Raw genomic sequence first — 21432 nt, forward strand, 5'->3', positions numbered from 1 at the left:
TGGAGGATTAGATATAGTTAAAACTGGCTAAGAATTTCTATCCTAGATCATTTCCATTCTTACTTTTCTGAAAAATAAAATTTTCCAGACCTTGTCTCTGACTTTGATGAATGTTGAGATATGGAGGTGCTAAGTCATTTACTCATGCATTATGGGTGGTATATCCACATCTGAGTATGTGAAAAGAGTGTTGTTAATTAAGAAGATACCATACAATTACAATATATGCCCATGTACTGTACCTGATCTTGTTCCTGCAAAAATTAATGTGTTTACCTTGGCATAAATGAGTAATTGAGGAAAACTACAATCATGCATGTTTCACAGAATCATAGGACTGGAAGAGACCTCAAGAGGTCTTCTAGTCCAGTCCCCTCCACTCAAGGCAGAACTAAGTATTATCTTAGGTGTTTATCTAACCTGCTCTTAAAAACATCCAGTGATGGAAATTCCACAACCTCTCTAGGCAATTTATTCCAGTGCTTAACTACCCTGACAGTTAGGAAGTTTTTCCTAATGTCCAACCTAAACATCCCTCGCTGCATTTCAAGCCCATTGCTTAAATGGGCTTGTTTGTAGGATTATGCCTCTCTGGGCATATATACTGCAGCAGGCATTGTGGCTCTATTGTACACTTATTTAAAATATTTTCAAAAAAATATGAGATGCTGTTTTTTGGTTGCACATTCCTAAATGTTTTATTCATTCATTCCTTACACAGACATTATTAACATATTTAAACATTCCCTGGTTTGAACTCTATGCTCAATTAGATATGTTCACATTCATATTAAAATAAGTTAGCATTATATGTTGCATTACATATAGTGGACCCAATGTGTTATTAAAGAAACAGAAGAGAACATCTTAAATAAATCCAGGTCTCTCTGCTCCCCTCCTTTGACAAGTATAATTTGGGCTTCCCTCTTTCTACTCCGAATGATTGAGTCCTTGGTTCTCCTGTTACCCTCTCTCACAACTAATGAACTATAGGTTCTTCTATTTTTCCTCACTGGTCCATTAATTCTGTGCACTTCCCTCCTCCCCACATTTCTTTGCAGGCTCCTTTATTGCAGTCAGTGTTGCCGACACTTCCAAACTTGATCACAAGTCTCACAATATTTGTTTTGGGTTTTTTTAAGCCCCAACCTCAGTGGTCACCTTATTACATAAAAACCTCTGGTTTTAGCCATCATAGCTGCAAAGAAAAACTTGAAAATGTGAACCCTAAAGGCTCAAAAAACTAGAATGCAACATCTCTTATCTTTAACTAGTTATTCTATATATCTATATATAACTATATAGATATATCTATATATCTAGTTATAGTTATATTTAAATAGTTATTATCACTAGTTATTCAGTGTTGTGATTTCGGAGTCTGACTCATGATTTTTGAATCCTCAGAGTTGACAATACTGCTGCTTACACTGGGCTCTCACTTTCCTAGGTCTTCCTCTCCACCTAACTCCTTCTCCGTCCTCACTAAGGAGAGTCGCAAGGACTCCAGTCATTCCTTCCCTGCTCCTTTTAAAGGATAAGTGGCCATTCAGCTGTTATAGGCCCTGCAAAAGAACTCTGCTTCCTGTCCTCCATTCCCCTCCTGAAAAATGGGGTGAGTGATGGGCTACTCACTAGTTATCCTCCCTCATCACCTACTACTAAAAACAGCAGCAATGATATGAAAGATGAAATCTCCAGAAGAAATAAGAGGTACACAGCCTTGAGAAAAGCACTGAACAACATAGATATTAACCACTACACAAACAGCTCTCCATTGTTTAGTCATTACATCCTTATATTCTTATCACACCCTTTTTGGTATGGGAGAACAGTGCTTGAACTCTCTAACAAGTTTATCTTCTAAAATCAATAGTGCATTTGATTAAGCTAAGATCAGGATCTCAGAGCATCGAATGCAACCCAATGAAAATCTTCAATTTTGAAACTACCTCTTCCCCAAGAAAAAAAAAGAATGCTAAAATATTTGAGTTTCTATAACTTCTGGAACAGTTTTTGAATGTAGTGATAAACCAGACCTCACCAGTAGGCAATGTGAGTTGACAGGGATCTTAGAAGCTAACATGGAAAGAAAACGGATATGGGGAATAAACAGTGAGTTGGAAAAACTATAATATGTAGTTTCAAATGAGTAAGATAAGGCATTTTTTTATGTATATTGCACCATTTCATTTACTCTAACACTTAATATTTTTTGTGCAGTAAATATTTTATATGCACTGGTAAAATAATTATCTATACACAAATGGTAAACATCTAAAATTAATTTTTTACAATCATAAAGTGTTTAAGTTTAAGAGGGGAAAGTGAGACGGGATATGATAAAATGTACAGGACAAGCAAGATGATAAAATCCACAGGACAAGTAAAATGAAAAAATAACAGAGAGAAAAGCACTATAAGAGACAGACCTGAGTTTCTTCTCCTTGATGATTCCGCTTCTTCTGTGATCATATCATATAATGGACAGACATAGACAAAGGAGATGGGCGTGAGTGGATGTACTCAGAAGCTAAAAACTGACATTGAGGGAAAGGGCTGAAAATTGTTTTAGAGAGAGACTTGTAGTGCAGAGTTAGAAAAGGGGGTGAAATAACACAACAGACACCAAAAGGAAAAAAGAAAGCCAAGAAAGAGCTGATTAAACTACTGTTGGAGAAAAAGAACCAGAAAGACAGAGTTAGTGTAAGAGATAAGGAAATAACAAATGTTACAGTTGACTGCAATGCCAGTCCTGGCTGCAAAGCTGAGGAAAGACTTGGTTAGTAAAAGGTAGAATAATTAGCAGTTACCACTGTGTTCATGACATGGATTACTCAGCTTCTTGAAACAATATCTACTTAAAACCAAGTAACTTTTTTCTTTCTTTAAATGAACGTTAAAGATAACAAACTCTGATTTCATTCTTAAATTGCCAACATCTGGGACTGTACTATTAAAGTATTTTAATTATTTCGTTTCCTTTCTTATTTATGCTGAACCAAAAGGACAAAAAAGTCCAATATTTTCCAGAATCCACATAACACATTTTGCAATTGATCTGTGTTATCATAACATTGTGCTACTGCAATATTATCCAGCCCAAAATGTAGAACAAGACAAGACAATAAAAAACAGAATATATAATTATTTTCTCTCGCATTCAAATGAGTAGATAACATTCTAGTCCCCTCACTTGTAAACCAATTATATATGACTTACAGTACAGGATATTTATACAAGTCAAGTGCATGAAGCAACCGTTCCCTTGTACCTTACATTAAAATGTAGCATTCAAAACCATGCACTGCCATTTAAGACATGAGTATATTTTGGGGAAAGTTTCACTCAGTATACTATATGTCTATTTCCAGTTACAGGGTGGAGGGAAGTCATCTTCAAAGGTAGTGGAAATTAAACAAATGTTGGTGACCTGCCAACATCAGCAACATAAATATATTCTTGTCTTCCAAAACATAAGCAGAGCCAAATTATGGCCTAGCTTTAACTTGCAATCCATACTGATCCTGAGACTTCCCTCTTATATTCATCCCCCAATCAGAATTCATCTGCAGGCACTATATAAAGAATCCCAGAAAAGCCTGGGCAATTGTTTTGCAATCAGTGTTGTGTTTCCAAAAAAAATTATATAAATTAGAACACATCTGCATAAATCAATACATTGAAAATGATGCTAAAGACAAAACTTAATGTTATCTGTTACTAAATTTAATAATGTCTATTCTAAGAATGACATTTCTAACTTTATTCCATGTTAAACTATAGCTGGCATACTGTAACCTATTGCATACTGACAAATGCCACAATTCTGCAAATCTTCTGCAATAAATCAACTTGTAAAAGGCGCATCTGATATTTATTTGTGCTAACTGAATAGGAATTTGTTTACAATATGGGTACTAATCAATGAGCATATATGAAAGCAGTAAAAAGTTAAACAAAAAAACTAAAAAAAAAAGACCAGAGCAGCTGAAAGCTTTGATAAGGACTGTTATGTACCTACATTCTGAAAAGGTAAAATGTTAGGATGAGTACATATCCTTCTAGATAGGCAAGACATATATGTCATATACCAAGATATGAACAAGTGAATACGAAAGCTCAGCTTTTCCTAGGTACTGAATATCCTGTATTGGCAATATGTGAACATAACTGTCACAACCATATTAAAAAGTCCAACTTTGTTAAGCTCTTTGAGCATGTTTTATGTTGTATTCACATATCCCTGAAACCCACACTATTACCTCAACTAAAAGTATTATTAGAAAGTGTTAAAATGAAAATGGAAAAATATAATCTCTCTCGACCTCCTTATATTTTTCATTCGTTATTTTTAATATCCAGGCATTTGCTTATCTTAGAAAAAGACACTTGCAGTTGGCCAAATCTCTTTTTAAGAGGTTGTGAAGGGGAGTTTGGCCTGAGAAAGGAATAAAGTCCCAGTTTTGCAATGGGATCTACCCATGAGGAGTTCCAGCAAACGGGACTCTGTGTCAGCATAAGAGTCCATGAGGAAAGCTCCTTTGCAGGATCAGGTATATGATTTAGGCCCAAATGATCAATATCTAGCTTCAATAATATTAGTAACATGTCACAATATTTACTACCAATTTGCTACCTCATGCAACACTTGTCATGAAAATTCGGGTATATTTTATTTAAATTTTAACAATCCAACAGTGTCATTATCAATTAAATGAAACAATTTTTAACAGTACAAACGCATTGTTATTCTTCTGCTTCTGTTACAAGACAGAATGTATTAGAAGCCCAATATTAACACAAGCCAGGCAGGAAAATATGAAAAAGTATCTTGTTTATTTGAGGACATCTGTCAGCTTGTGTCTCAAGAACTCAGAAAATTTTGCCATTGGTAATATTTTACTTTTTGATAATGACTGATTCATAGAAGTTCTGTAGCAGCTAAATTAAAAGTGCTATTAGGACTTCCTTCTACTGATGACAGGTTTCAGAGTAGCAGCCATGTTAGTCTGTATTCGCAAAAAGAAAAGGAGTACTTGTGGCACCTTAGAGACTAACAAATTTATTTGAGCATAAGCTTTCGTGAGCTACAGCTCACTTCATTGGATGCATTCGGTGGAAAATACAGTGGGCATCGGATGAAGTGAGCTGTAGCTCACGAAAGCTTTATGCTCAAATAAATTTGTTAGTCTCTAAGGTGCCACAAGTACTCCTTTGCTTCTACTGATGGTTAACTGAAAGGGGTTGGTGTGTTGCCATGTCATAACTTTTAGTGAGTAATCCATGAATATTTATAGCAGTTTCCTTTTGACTAAGAAGCTATGCCATACATCTCAAAAAGTAGAGTTTTAAAACTCTCTCTCTCTATTTCTTTTAATCTAATGAATTAAATCTTTGTTGATACAATTTAGTAGCATCTGAGAGCAAAATTATGGGGTGAAAGGCTGTTCAATTTGCATGGTAGTAATAGGCAGTCGGTTCATTTACGTAGTCATTGCTTTGGTAAGGAACTGGCATTTATTTGGTCTATTGTTCGTTCTGATGTGGAACAATGCTAAGTATAAATGCCTATTGCACAGAAATAAGGACATGTGAATGTCTTCTACTGCATACATTTATAAAGAAAATTAATGCCAATTATTGTACCATACATTTGAATAAAACAGAAGTTAATTGATTATTCTTTTATCTTGTTCTGACACAAAATTCTGTAATGTTTTTCATGACAAAATGTGAATTACTACAGAAATGTATTTAATTAAAGGTATCAATCTCAGTGCACAAACAACTCTATCTGAAACTTTGCATATTACTGCGGTCAAACTTTGCTTTAACCTGCCACAGGCAGGATAATTACACTAATCAGATATGCCCATATTAAACATTAATGGTAGTACAGTGCATAGAAGTAAAGGGCAAACATCTTCCTCTCCTGGCAGATTTTGATTCCAATATTCTTTGCTCCTCACATACACAGATCTTCCATTATATCTTGACACTCAGCAGCCCCTATGGATCCTAGCTCTGCAGTGCTTCGTTGCTGTCCTCAAAATATAATTAATTGTGTGTAGAAGCACAGTGTCCTGTTCAAAATCCTAGAACATGGAGAAAATTCTAGGACAGGGATGATCCAGGATTTTGTATGTCTCATAAATACATTTGACTAGCACACACATAACTGGATGAGGAGAATAGAGACAAGTGGCACCCCACCTCCAGGACTCAAGAAAGGCAGTGGGTCCCTGAGGGCAGGTGAACGGTGAAAGGGTTAGTGTAGGTGATCTGGGAGTAGATAGGAGCAGGGAAATAATTATTAGAGGAGGAGTTTGGAGAACAGCAGTCAATTATAATGAAATGGGAATAAAAATCAGGTTTCAATATAATCTCCCTGTCAAACAGAGAGAAAACCAAATAATTATTTTAGCCCTCCTTGTAAATCTCAGACTCAGACTTCCAGTTCTTTCCCCAAGTATATAAGATCCCTACTACTAAAGGCTAGTTCTTTAAAGTTCAGAATCATCCACTGACAATCATTACAGCAGACTGGACAGTGACTGAGATTTTTTGCACAAAACAATAATCAAAGAACTATGATGTAAAACTCCCCACAGAGATCAAAGAACTGGAATACTGTATTTTGTAGTTTGATCTTTCGGAGTAAATATATGACTAGATAAAAAGAGAATAGGACTATGGAGAACCTACAGATACTCCTTTACATAGATAAGGGCAATAGATAGAAAGGAGGTTGGAAAACACATAAAAGAACAACCTTTAGATAATTTGGGTAGCATTGTCTCTGTATTGCATGAAAAATATCCAGTGTGTATCAAACTTACTGCTTTACAAATCTCAAGAGATATAACTGATCACAGTGTATAAGAAATACAAATGAGAAATGCAGATAGATTGCAGTTATGATTTTGTTCCTTTAAACCAAATTCAGATTACATGTTTATATAAAAAAACAGAAAGAATTTTCAAACAGTCTTTTGACATTACACACTGAGGGGCTTTTTGAAATCCAGTTAATAAAAAATATATCATTAATCTATGCTGAGAAGATGGTAGATAACTCCCATCAATAGGTCATCTAATTTAAGTTATTAAAACTCTAATTCTGCCCCAGAAAATAAATTTTTCAGGGTATGTTACCACATTTATATACAATCTACCTGCAGTATAGGGTATATTGGCTATTTTGAATCAAAGTAATTGCTATCAGAAAGTTGATCTTTCAGGTCTAATCCTACTCCCAAAGATGTCAGTGGTTTCAATTTGGGATAGAATCAGGCCTTCCATAGGCCTATGATAAGAGAGTTCACAAGAATTCTGTCCAAAGTAGCAGTCAGAAATGGAGTTAGGAATAACTACACACAAAAAGTAGTATGAAAAAGAATGTTACATCAGACAGTTGGTCTGCCATGCATACAGAGTCCAACAAGCCATATGTGTGGTATGCTGTAAAGTTCCTTCCTGACCTCTGTACAAGTTCCATTTAAACTCAGAAGCCCAAGATTTCATTGTAACTGCCACCTATGCAATAGCACTACAGCAGCAATCAGCACACAGACCCCTGATTTAAAAGGAGACACAGAGATGGCAGGACTTTTTCTTATACTCCCTGTCAAGTCTACTAGAGCCTGAATTTGTTTCCATTCACAGAGGCCATGAAAAATAAACCTTTTCATGTGGACTTTTGACAAGGATGTGTATTAAGGGCTGCAGGTGGTTAGATATAGGAGAGGATCTTATATTGATTTTATTCAACTGTTATTCTAGTCTGAATGATTTGGGCTGGGAAGTTCATTTGCACTTCATATTTGATTGTTGTTGCTGCTCATTTGAAGTACTATAACTTAGAGCTGTGGGTTATTAAGAAATCTAAATAAACATAAAAATCAATAAATTAATGGAGTAATTGTTTTAAATTTGTTGCCCTGGAGCAGCAAGGAATCATTGAGTGTTTTTTTGATAATGGGCAAACAATTGATTTTTTAGTTCATTGGCAATTCTGAAACATTGAAAAAATAAGTGTTGGTGAAAATGACAAGTAAACTTCATGTTGAACTAAACATTTTGCTTGACACAAACCATTTAATTCCTAAGCATTGTTAAAGGATTGATTCACAAACTGACCGGAGGAGTAGGTGGCATTGCTCCTGCCCTTATGAGCTTTAACCCTCCCCAGGGATGGGGGAGACCCAGGTTCAATTCCCCCAGGCTGCTTAATGTGGAAAAGGATTTGAACAGGGATCTCCCATCTTGCAGGAAAGTACTCTACCTACTGAGCTAGTCTGATGTGGGTTCCTCTCAATCTCTCCTGTGGAAGCTGTTCCACTATTTATAAATAAACAAATAGCCATTGGAACAGGGACATGAAATTAGGTCTCTCACCTCCCCGGTCAGCTGCCTTAATCAGCAGGCTATAGAGTCATTCTCAGAACCTCTCTCTCTCTGGCCCCCAGTGACTAATTATTTATACAAAGCGGAACAGTTCAACGGTAAAGATTAAGAGAGACCCATATCAGAATATCCCATACCCCAGTGGCTAGGGCACTTTTCTGTAATATGGCAGACCCATAGTCAAAATCCTTCTCCACATTAGACAGACAGGGGGAACTGAACCTGAATCCTACATTCTTGGTGGATGCCCTAATCAATGGGATGACACTAATAAGGGGGCTGCTGCCACCACCTCCTTTAGCTGTTTTGTGAATGGTGCCTCAGTCCTGAAATATATATAGGCCAAAATTATTCAGCATGTCAAATTTGGGAATAGGTTTGGTGTCTGGAAAAATGCATTTTTGGTGAATTTACTATTGGCCAAAAAAAGTTGCCAGCTGTAATTCTGAGTACTTTAGTTGGGCCAGTTCTAACTCTTCCTATAGTAAATAATCCTAGTTTTTGAAATCGCTCCTAACATATAAATCCTGCTATAAATTTTAACCACCTTCACTTTCTTTCATGACCTTTTCAATCTTTGCTGTACCTTCATAGCCTCCTCTATCCATAACTTCTCCTCTCTTTCCCCTGTCATGACCCCATGGGCCTGGTGTTAGCAATGAACTTTTTTCCCCTTACAATTTCTGTTACCTACCTCTTCTCTTTCCCACCCATTTCCTTTGAATCCCAATCCATTGTGTTTTCCTTTATCCTCTCTAAGTGGACATTATCTACTCCCCACCTTCCTTCCTGTCAAGCTTTAATGGCTGGTGCTCTGTCTTCGTATTACTCTAAGCTGCTATCTTAGTACTAGGTAATTTCAGTTTCAGTATCGGTTACCCTTTTGATTCTCCTGCCTCTTCACTTTCTTTCACTAACCTCCATGTTTAATCACCAATTTTGGATGGGATTTTTTCCCCCCAAACACTGTTCTATGTATAAATTTCTTCTGATCACCATTTGCTCTTTTTCAATATTGCTCACTTCCAATCATATCCACCATTTGTATTCTTCGGTCTAGCAAACTTTCTGACTTTTCTGCTGCTCTGTCCTTGTCCCACTCACTTCTACTGATGCCACGGTTTCTATTTTCAAACTCTATGCTCTTCACTCTCCTCTCACAGCAATCTTCCAATTGTTTTAATCCCTAACCTTGACTTTTCCCCATCATTCATTACCTCCACACATTTCTGAGCTCTCTGCACCTTTGTACAAAGTCCTGTAACTACACTGACTTCCTCCTCGCTTCTCTCAATTTCAATTTCCTCCATTCTAAACAAATTGACGTAATTTCTGATGGACTTCCATGACACGAATTTCCACTTAGAGTTGTATTCTTACATGGATTCTCTGTGCAGTCTGTTGGGAAATATGTATGTCCCCCTCTGGATCAGGGCCTACTCCCCACACGTGGCTCTGGTACTCCACCGAGGGCTTTCTGTGAGAGCCCAAGAAGGGGAGAGGCATAGAACTTCTCCTTCTATATGTGAAGAACTTCCACATGCCTGAATCATGGGGATGACTAAGGACATCAGATTTAGTCAAATAAAAATAATAAATTTTCTTAATTCAAATAATTAAAATTTGGACACTATATTTCGGATAGCTGATAAAATGTTAGCATGATACCATTGTATTATTTTCTATCTTGTTTTTGCAAATCCAAGCATCCTATTTTCTCCTTTAACTGTTGCTACACAATGGACAGATAAACGGAGGTCTCATTTTAAAATCCTTCTGCACGATATTTTCTATTCACAATTGGGAAAAACATCCAAACCAGAAGAAACATTTTAAATACAATCACTAAATGTACTGAGCAATCCATGACTCCTAAGACTTCTGTCCCTCATGATTCTCTAAGTTCAGGCATTCAACATATATGAATTTAGACTATTTTTGTGAATGTTCATTATCTTTCTCTTATTCTAGCTAACTTCACTCTAACTTTGTGCTACCTCTTCTAAATCATTAAAAATACATTGAACAATATTGCTCTCCAAAAATAACAATTGGGACTCTCAACTTTTAACTTCTTTGTACTCTGAAAGGCAGAAATACATGTCAATTACTCTCTTTGTCTTCAATTGTTAATTGCTTTTTAATAAATGCTAAGACTTTCCCTCTCACCCGGGGGTTATTCATGTTCCTTAATTGTGGCTTGTAAACTATGAGTGAGTATGGCAAGGTCTGCAACTTTGATTAAATAATGCTATTTCCTTGACAGAGAAAGATGAAGGAAACCAGTCCTGGTTATTGCTGTACTTTACCATATAATAGCAGGTAGAGATACAAGAGGACCCTGTTTGACCACTTTACTAATAAAAACAGGGAGAAACCCAAATATCAGCTTTTTCATCTCATCTGGATATTTTCTGAATCACTTTTATCATGTCAAGATTGAGCTTTAACGAGCTAGACCTCATTAAATCCCCAATTTTTTCTGGACACTGTGAAATCTGAAAGACTACACAATCCATATAATCGTTACATAAAGTAAAACTATTTCCCTATGTTATTTCCCCCCCACCCCACCCCCCACTGTTCCTCAGACATTCTTGTTAACTGCTGGAAACGACCCACCTTGATTATCACCACAAAAGGTTTTCCTCCTTCCCCTCCTCCTTCCTGCTGGTAATAGCTCATCTTAAGTGATCACTCTCCTTACAGTGTGTATGATAAAACCCATTGTTTCATGTTCTTTGTGTGTGTATATAAATCTCCCCACTGTATTTTCCACTGAATGCATCCAATGAAGTGAGCTGTAGCTCACGAAAGCTTATGCTCAAATAAATTTGTTAGTCTCTAAGGTGCCACAAGTACTCCTTTTCATTTTTATAATCGTTTGTGTGTCACATGTTACTCATATCACTGTCTTGGTAATCTAACATTTCAATCTCTCCTCCAGTTGCTTCTCATACACATTGAACAAAAAAGATGAAATGATGTGGACCTGCAGTATCAGCCCAAGAGAGCTGTTGGGATCGATGATATCCTTTGGTCTCTTTCACAGAGTATATACCCCCATCACCCTTGCACAACTCTTCATCTATCCTTGCCAGAAAGTACAATATCAACAATACATCATGAGATATAGTATTAAAGGCAACTGACAGATCTAAAGTAAACAACTGGCCACTTAGTTTTTGTCCGTTGTCAAGAGATTATTGACAGATGATCATCGATAGATCAGTGCTGTGTCTGTATCATTATTCGTTCTAAAACCAAGGGATCTAGGAAATCTGAGAACCAAGAGCTTCTTCAGCACAACTTTACCAATTACCTTCTCGAAAAATGGAACAGTAGAGATAGGGTGATACTGGCAAGATTACCAGCATCAAGATAGACCAATCCTGTCATCTTGCCCTATCTTATTTCCATCAACATAGGGTATACCTATTCTCTGCCCACGTACAATTACCTTTTACCTCACATTCTTCAGAGTAATAAATCAGACATAAGTTACTAACTCTCAATGCAGAGGACTATGCCCAGTGTTTAACATTGCTCCCGAACGTGATCTCCACTCATTGTTACAGTAGAGAGCAAGAGACTGAGGTTCTGTCCCTTTCCTTGCACTGCATAAGAAAATAGAGGATTCAAGGCCTCAGAGTATGATTCCTGACACTGAAATTCTAACCCACCTGCCTTTATGCTTCATCCATCATAGTTCAGAGGGAAGCAGTGTTTATAGCAGAAGCCACTATATCAACAGTTAAGGACAAAAGGTGAATACTGTATTGCCTCAGGTTGTTCACACAGTGGTGCACTGACTGTGGAACATTCTCTCACAGAGCCATGAAACCATTTAAAATAAGGCACCACGCTAGCTTTGAGTTGTTATGGTTCATAAGGATATATTGCTTACCTATATCAATATTTCTGCCATTCTGCACTTAATTTATTTCAAAACCCATAGATAAATACTATCTACCCTTCGTGATTTACTGAACAATAGCCACCAAATTACCCCATAACTTAGAGATTTCAATTTATGTTAAAAAAAACGCCATTGATTTACCATTAGGAATACCTTAGATATACGAATTTCCCCATCTTCTTCTGTGGTAGACACTGATCATTTAATTCCTTTCATTTCTCTACATCTTTATTATCATCTTCATTTGTCCCCAAATACCCTTGCTAAACTCTAAAGCATTTCTAGTCAAACATGCATCTGGGTTCTAATGCTTTTGTAGGCTTTCTAAAATTATATTTCTTGTGATTCTGAGCTATTTCTTTTTATTTTCATCTCTTTACCTTTTTACTTCCAATTTGCCCTCACCTGATCCAATTCATGAGTCACTATATATATTGACAGGTTTCAGAGTAGCAGCCGTGTTAGTCTGTATTCGCAAAAAGAAAAGGAGTACTTGTGGCACCTTAGAGACTAACAAATTTATTAGAGCATAAGCATGCATCCGATGAAGTGAACTGTAGCTCACGAAAGCTTATGCTCTAATAAATTTGTTAGTCTCTAAGGTGCCACAGGTACTCCTTTTCTTTTTACTATATATATTATAATTCAACTGGGATTTATAGTTTTAAAAAGATGCTTTATAAACTACAACAATACCATGCTCCATGTGACCATGTAGGTTATATTGTCAACTGCATCCTGCACAAATTGGTCTAGATTCATTATGCCAGAGCTGGCTATGGCAGAGGGTCCTTAGCACTGGAATGTCCATCAGGAGGGGGCTGCAGCAGTGCAAGGTGCCCACAGTCTTCCCAGTGCCAACAGTCCTGCAGATAGTCCAATGCAGCCTCAAAAGCGGATGGCCTGGCCATGGACTGTGCTGAATTAGTGGCTCCCTGTCGCAGCCTGTGCAGCCTCGGTTCCTAAAGTGTTCTTGGTAAAAATTAAAGCCACTCCTACCTAGAGGCTGAATCCCATCTTGGAAAGTTTCAGGAAATCTGCGTCCCTTCTGGAGGACAGGGGATCCTGGCAAGATTACCCCACTGTATGTATATTTGGTGGGGTTGGTGATTTCTAATCGCATACAGTCTCTACAGGGGGTTCTACACCACCTCTCCTCTCAACAGTAGTGCACAGAGGGTGGGCCGAAAAAGGGGGATTGTCACAGTGCTCCTATGCTGCTCCTGTGCCAGTACTGGGCTGTAGCTGTGGTCCATTGTAGCCATTAGCAGTAATGTAAATTAGAACAGTCTTTAGGTTATTTTACCTTGTCAGGCATTGGCATTGCACACAGAGGCCAAAGATTTGTTGGTGTGCAAAACATGAATTTTATGCCACCTTTGTACCTATGCAGTTTAGCTAGACCGTTGGCAGTTGTGACCGTGGAGGTCTGAACAGACCGCATATACTCTCTGGGGCATTCTTCAGATCAGGTAAAAATATTCCTGAGAGCAACAGACAGATTTTGGAAAATATGACTATATTTCCAAAAAATGCTATGTAAAAAGGACTTCTTCATACTCCTCAAATCTGCTCCCTGGGTGTATTCTGAGTGTTGCCTGTTTCCTTTCATGAAAAAAATAAGATTTTCCTAGTTTTTACTTCTACTAATAGTAAAGAGACAATAGACATTCTATTCTATTCATGTATTAACAGAAATACTTACTAAGCTCCAAGTACAAGGCCATGTTATAGTGTGCCCTCATCTTGAGGGTGCCCCCTCGTGGCTGGGCACAGCATTGCAGGGGTCTTTCCCCACTAGCACCTCCAGTAGGCCATCTACCTTTGCTTGCTACTCAGCCTTCCTGCTGAGAAGTGTCTAGTTCAGACCCCTTCCGGGGTAACAAAGTCCTAAAGAATCAATCTGTCCTCTGGTCCCTGAGCTAAACTCTTTCCTGGGGTCCCACTGCCTTTCCCCAGAATCTGTATCAATCACTTTCCCGCCCAGCCTATGTCTTCCTGAGGTCTCTAACCTCCGACCATCTTTGGCACTGGGGCCCTTCATAGGAACTTGCCTGAACTCTCTCAATCTGTTTATAAACCCCACATGCCTGTTGAGTAATCATGTGACCCTTCTTTAGTTCTTAGTCCCACCCTCTCTGGCTGACAAGTAACTTCAATTTCTAACCAGGTGAAATGAAAGTGACTAAGTGGGCTCTTAACCCTTTCTTGCCTGTGATGAGGGTTTCACCCCATCAAAGGCCAATACTGTACAAACCCTCTGAAGATAAAAGTAAAATGTGTCACTAACAGCAGAATTTGACTTACCAAACCTTGTCACTGGTAATGATGCCTGAGAAGGAATGAATCTAGCTTGATTCTCAGAGATCAGGTTAAGTTTACCAGACTAACAGTTAGGGAAAAAATATAATTTTTATTTGTGAAAGAGCAGAACTGAAATGGAAATCACTGACACACAATAAATATAAAACTCCGCAATGCAACTTTTCAAAAGCCACTTTTCAGAACAGAGCCACCTTTTAAGCCTTGGCTTGAACTATCTTTCCACATTGTTATTTTTAAATCATATTCCTTTAGGCACCTCTTTAAGGTTCTGACACACTACAATATTTTGTATAATAATTAATTTAAATCTGGGGTTTAAAGATTCTGTAATAACATGGTGATATGTGTAGAATCAGATCCTAAATAGATTACATAGAATAGATAAGATAAAATAGATTGCCATTCCTTGGGAAATAATACATAGGGGATGTTATCCAGATTAATTTAGTGAGTATTGTTTAATCTCTTCATACAAAACAATATCATTCAGGTTAATTCTATCAGCCCATTTTATAAAAATCTATGAAAAATAATGAAAGTGTTAAAGTTTAGGTCATTACAAAATTAGTCCCTTTTCATCAATGATACTTTCAGCATTTGATACTTACATCTTGGCTATGACAAAGACCTGGCTGAGATCAGGTAATGAATTTGTGTTACTTAATGGTTATGGTTAATTAGTTGGTTATGTTCCAACTAGTTTAATTTCTTTCATTATCCTAGAAATAAGGCCATTTCAGTTGTACAGCACAGTTTGCTCTACATCATTTCCATCTCCATTACTGTATTTTAACATCTTGGGTAAAATTTGTTTAGAGTTCTGACTGATTTTCTGCCAAAATCTCTATTTCTCAAATATTATGTGCTACACAAGGTGCAGATCATCCTTATTGTTATTCATTTCAATTACCTGAAATAGTTATCTATTTTTTCAAACATTTTTATATACACATGCAGATGTATTCTGTGAACAACATGCAGATGTTATCATTTTAAAATTTAATTCAAAATATTTCTACTTAAAACACATTAGAGATCATATTCTTGTCCTGGTTATTTCTGTAGGTTTTATCTTATTTTCTGATTACTTTTTGCTACTATATCAAATCCTTTATTTTAAAAAAGTTTCTAGCATTTATTTATTTGTGCAGAAAACAATCAGAATGTGAACTAAGTGTAAACTGATGCAGTGCAGTGTTATTGAGTCTACAAAAAGATAACTTGAAAAAATATCTTTCAGAGAAGTGTGAACTGTCTCATTCATCAGAATAAATTGTTGATTCTGAAATCTAATTTTTGTCAATGTAGTAATTTTTCAGTGCTGATCAACAAAAACATTCAGCTCATGTGCTTATCCAAAATTTCTGGATGCAAAAATGGGTGTTGAATGGGAGATCAGGGAAAGTTATTATTGTTAATTATTAAGGTGGGGAATTAACAATTCAAGGCTCCCCAAAAATTCAAGTGAAGTCTTCTCTGACCCACAAGGGGAAGGAGAGAAAAAGTATCTCTTCCCCAGTACAAAAAGCCTGAATCATTACCTGGATTCAAAAACCAAAACTGCATCCCACTGGTCTTAACGTATGTCCCTTAATGAAACTACTCTATATACATCTGCAAAATCCTCCTGCTTCCCCCTGACAAATACTACAATGCAATTATGTGTAATCAATAAAAATTCTGTGTCAGAATGAAATGAAAATTGGAGGCAATTAAAAACTGGAAAACATTTCATAATTCTGTAATTGTACTGATTTTCATATCAACAAAATTATACAAGGAATAACATACTGACTGAATTATTAATTTTTATATTTAACTAAATCTCCCTGGTTTTCAATTTACTGGGAGTTGACCTATGATCAAAAGATTGTCTGAGCAAGGAATATGTATAGCTAACTGACTTCCCCTTCAGCAAACTCCCTGAATACAAATTCTCTTACATCATTTGTTTCTCACTCAACATCTCCCCTGCATACCTCAAATTTGTTGCATTCCTCCTCAAGAAATCAGAAGACTGGGACCCTCTCTCAACTAATTTTTTATCACAAAATCTCAGAGTCAATCCCAGTCATTAGTCAATAGCAACACAGTTACTTGCAATCCTATTTAATTCAACCAAACAGTCAGCAGATTATCGTAGTCCTCCAGCTTGGTCATGTGACCACCCAAGTTGGAGGACTGAAACAATCTGCTGAGAGCTTGATTGAGTAACAGTGTCTAATGTAACTGCTTTGTTATTCATAGGGGGAATCCCCCCCAGTGATTGGCTAAACTACCTTTAGAGCATTGTTGCAATAACAGAATAGTGCAGAGCTGCTCAAATGTAGGCCAGAATCTGCTATTGATTTCTCTTTCTGATGCTATTAATTAAAATTTGATTCTGCAAGTGCAGAGAATTTTGAGATACAGTATGTTCAAAAGATGGTATGTGATGTCATTTATTGAATTATATTAATAAGGTAACCCACTATTTTCTCATATAGCATCTTTTTTAACATACTGTATCTCAAAATGCTCTCTTGATTACAGAACTAAATGGTTAAACATCCATTTCATTTATTAATTTAAAACCTTTACCAGAAGATATATAAAGTGTACATCATGTTCAGAATATTGAACAGGCTCATACAGTCACAATTATTAAAAAAAATTAGGATTATTTTCCTAAAAATGTGAATGTTTTTACCCAGCTAATTTATTTTAGAATGTATATTTTATATTTGGGAACAGCACTCAATTAGAAAATGCATAGGACTCACTTTGATGGGTCTTAGTAAATCCTTACAATGACAAATCCTCCACCGATAAGTAAGGACTAAATAAAAATGGAGTAAAACTTTCCCAACTGGCTCATAGCAGTCACCCAACAGACAGCAACAACTCTGTTGCACAAAGGCCAATCCTACAAACCTTTACTTGCATGAATAGTGATGTGACTGACACCTGCCACATGTTGTTTGTTCTCTCATGCTCTCCCCAAGGGAGAATTGTGTTCTATGTAGTGTCTTGTTTGGGTTGGGTGTTTTTGTTTAGAAATGTGACAGTGAGGTTTGCAATAGTCATTAGTTCCTGGGGTAGTTCATTCTACAATCTTAGATTAGCTCCCGAGAAATTTCTGTCTTCTGCACAGAGGAGCTTTATTGATATTGCACGTTAGGGTACACAGACTTAAGTACATTCTAAACTTTAAATATGTGAGTAGACCCATTGAGCTCAATGCTATGCACATCTCTGTAGGATAGGGGCTACATTTCCAAACCCAGATTTAAGAGTTCCTATCTTGGATACATACAAAGAGTGGCACTGGAAAGACAAGGATGGTTGAGCCTTGTTTATGCTTTAAGCGACGTCTGACATAGCAGGAAAGATTCTGTTTCAAGATCTTGGGAGGTGAGTGTCCCACCTCCTTATATGTAGTGTATACCTTGGTTGGGATTAACCAAGATAAGGATTAGCAGAACTCAGACTTGGATTCCTGAGACTCACACACATATATAAATCAAAATAGAATTGAAACTGAAAAGCAAACTAATGCTAATATTAAGCCAAATTATTTCTTTTTCTAATGCATGTGCAGTCTAACACAATTGCTTACACAAGTGAATCTACTTTTGCTAATCTAAAACAGAACTGTGTACAACACTAAACTAAATGGTCTCTACATACTAAAAATTTCACACCAAAGAGAAAAAATAAGATACATCAAGCACACACTCATTAAAAAAGCATGAAATGTAATGCAATGCTTCTATAGTCTCATGCTTTCATGTGGTTTTCCAAACCCTGACAAACCTGGCTCAGAATGGTGTTTCTTTTTCGGCAATGGTTTGTCATCAGTTATTGTACCATTCACCTTTTTCTGCTGGTCCTCCCATGTAACTTCTAGCATAAACCAAAAGAAATCAGAGCTTGTCAGAAACATTATGTAACTTCCATTATAAGACACCTAACATCATTTGGAACAGCTTAATCTAAACAGGTAAACTGTAACTGGCAGGCCAAAACTTGAGTTCTTTCATTACTTTTCTTTATCAAATGTCTTAAAATACAGAATAGGACATACAATATATATTAATCCCCATACAATTTACCAAATATTTTGGTTGCTCTCTCTGCTATATTTAACATTTTGAATAGGAAAAAAGTGTATATTATAGTGCAGTGGTTCTCAACCCGGGGTTGGGGGGCCGCAATCAGGATTCAGGGGGTGCGCCAAGCAGGGATGGTATTATACTTAATGGAGCCCAGGGCAGAAAGCCAAAGCCTTACTGTATGGGACTGAAGCCCAGGGCCCCCTGTGTTGTGGGGCCATGACAAATTGCCCTACTCGTTAGCCCCTAACACTGAGCCTGGCTTTTATATGCAGAAAAACAGTTGTTGTGGCACATGTGGGCTGTGGAGTTTTTATAGCATGTTGGGCGGGCCTCAGAAAGAAAAAGGTTGTGACCCCCTGATATAGTGCACAGTGATCAGTTTTTAAACATTAGTGTGTTTATAATCTACAGAGTTTTAGTATATTTTTATATTTCTGTAAGTTAAAAGGACTTTACCAAAAATATTTTGGTAAAAAAGGCTTTGCAAATGTATAATTCAAACAAACAAAGAAAAAATAAAACCAACAACTATGTATGTTTCTTTTCAAATCAACAGCCTATTTTTAACAAATACATTATCTGAGTTACCTGCAGTTTCTATTAAAATATTTATGCCAACTATAGTTGAGGTTGCCATTTAAAAAAATCATAAATATTCAATGTTTTAACTTACAGTTTATGATAAAGTTTTGGGTTTGGTTTTCTTTCATTTGGTATATTAAGGGTAATATATTACTCAATTAGCACTCTCATAATGTGTAAATAGCCTCCAGATTCCTATACTGTGTAAATGAGCATATCTGACCTCATCACCAAGGTAAGTTGTCAACAGAAGCTTATGTACCCTCCGCCATCCAGGACATCATTTTCTTGATTCAGAACGATTCTGAAATTTCTTTCTTTGGCTGTTATAATATTCTGGGCCTAAAGATTTACTCTCCATCTTTTCCTAGGGTTAAACTGGCCTCAGCAATCTTCTTTTTTAGGTTTTAAAGCTTTTTTAACCTAATCTCTTACTAAAGGGGAATTTAGACTCATAGACTTTAAGGCCAGAAGGGACCATCCTGATCATCTAGTCTCATCTCCTGCACATCACAGACCACAGAACCTCACCCATCCACTCCTGTAATAGAACCATAATTTCTGGCTGAGTTACTGAAGTCCACAAATCTTGTTTTAAGTCTCAAGTTACAGAGAATTCACTCTAGTTTCAACCAGCAAGTGACTCATGCTGCAGAATAACATGAAAAAAAAGCAGGGTCTCTGCCAATCCGACCAGGGGGAAATTTCCTTCCCAACTCCAAATATGGCAATCAGTTAGACCCTGAGCACATTGGCAAGATCCACCACCTAGACACCTGGGAAGGAATTAACTGCAGTAACTCAGAGCCCTGCCTATCAAGTGTCCCATCACCAGCCGTTGGGGATATTTGCTACTAGCAGTTGCAGATAGGCTACAAACTATTGTAAGCAATCTCACCACACCATCCCCTCCATAAAGCTCAGTCTTGAAACCAGTTAGTTTTCTGCCTCCACTACTCCCCTTGGAAGGCTGTTGCAGAACTTCACTCCTCTGATGGTTAGAAGTCTTTGTCTAATTTCAAACCTAAACTTGTTGATGGCCAGTTTATATCCATTTGTTTTTTTGTGTCAGCACTGGCGCTCCTTCTTTCCTGGTATTTATCCCCCTGATGTATTTACTGAAAGCAATCATATCTCCCCTCAGCCTTTGTTTGTTTAGGTTAAACAAGTAAAGCTCCTTGAGTCTTCTCTCATAAAGTATGTTTTTCAGTCCTCTGTTTATCCTAGAAGCCCTTCTCTGCTTATTCCAGTTTGAATTAATCTTTCTTAAACATGGGAGATCAGAACTGCACACAGTATTCTGGATGAGTGCTCACCAGTGCCTTGTATAATGGTAACAAGACTTCCCCACCTCTACTGGAAAATTCCTTACCTGATGCATCCTAAGACTGTGTTATCCTTTTTCATAGCTGCATCACATTGGTGGGTCAGTCATCCTGTGATTGACCAATACACCAAGGTGTTTCTTCTCCTCTGCCACTTCCAACTGCTACACCCCCATCTTATAGCAACATTTCTTGTTGTTAATCCCTAAGTGCATGAACTTCCACTTTACACTATTAAATATCATTCCATTTCTATTATTCCAGTTTTCAAGGCCATCCAGATTTTCTTGTATGTTATTCTGGTCCTCCTCAGTATTTAGGTCAATACCTCCCAACTTTGTGTCATCTGCAAATTTTATTAGCACAATCCCACTTTTTGTGCCAAGAGCATTGATGCAAATGTTACATAAGATTAGTCCCAAGACTGATCCCTGAGGAACTCCACTAGTAACTTCCCTCCAACCTGACAGTTCACCATTCAGTATGACCTATTGTAATCTCCCCCTAATCAGTCCCTTACCCACCTTTCAATTTAATATTAATACCCATCTTCTCCAATTTAACTAATAATTTCCCATATAGAACTATAACAAATGCCTTACTGGAATCCATGTAGATTAGCTCTATTTAATTTCCTTTGTCTAAAAAATCAGTTATATTTGCAAAGAAAAAGATCAGGTTACTCTGGCACAATTTACCTTTTGTAAAATCATGTTTATTTTATTTCAATTACTGATTATCTCTATATCATTAACTACTTTCTGTTTCAAAATTT

General features: G+C 37.0%; 1 protein-coding gene across 23 annotated transcripts in view; it reads right to left on the minus strand.

Annotated features, from left to right (window-relative positions):
• Nucleotides 1-21432, minus strand: part of RIMS2 (regulating synaptic membrane exocytosis 2) — a 786041-nt gene that overhangs the window by 150358 nt on the left and 614251 nt on the right. For 6 of the 23 annotated variants that reach the window (XM_043507442.1, XM_043507460.1, XM_043507447.1 and 3 more), the window contains one exon: nt 2433-2465. The exons of the other annotated variants lie outside the window; for them this stretch is intronic. In XM_043507442.1, the coding sequence (XP_043363377.1) occupies nt 2433-2465 (33 nt within the window). The remainder of the gene's footprint in view (nt 1-2432; nt 2466-21432) is intronic. 23 annotated transcript variants of the gene reach the window in all.

The sequence above is a fragment of the Dermochelys coriacea genome, chromosome 2 (assembly GCF_009764565.3).
Source record: "Dermochelys coriacea isolate rDerCor1 chromosome 2, rDerCor1.pri.v4, whole genome shotgun sequence".
NCBI classification, from domain to species: Eukaryota; Metazoa; Chordata; order Testudines; family Dermochelyidae; genus Dermochelys; species Dermochelys coriacea.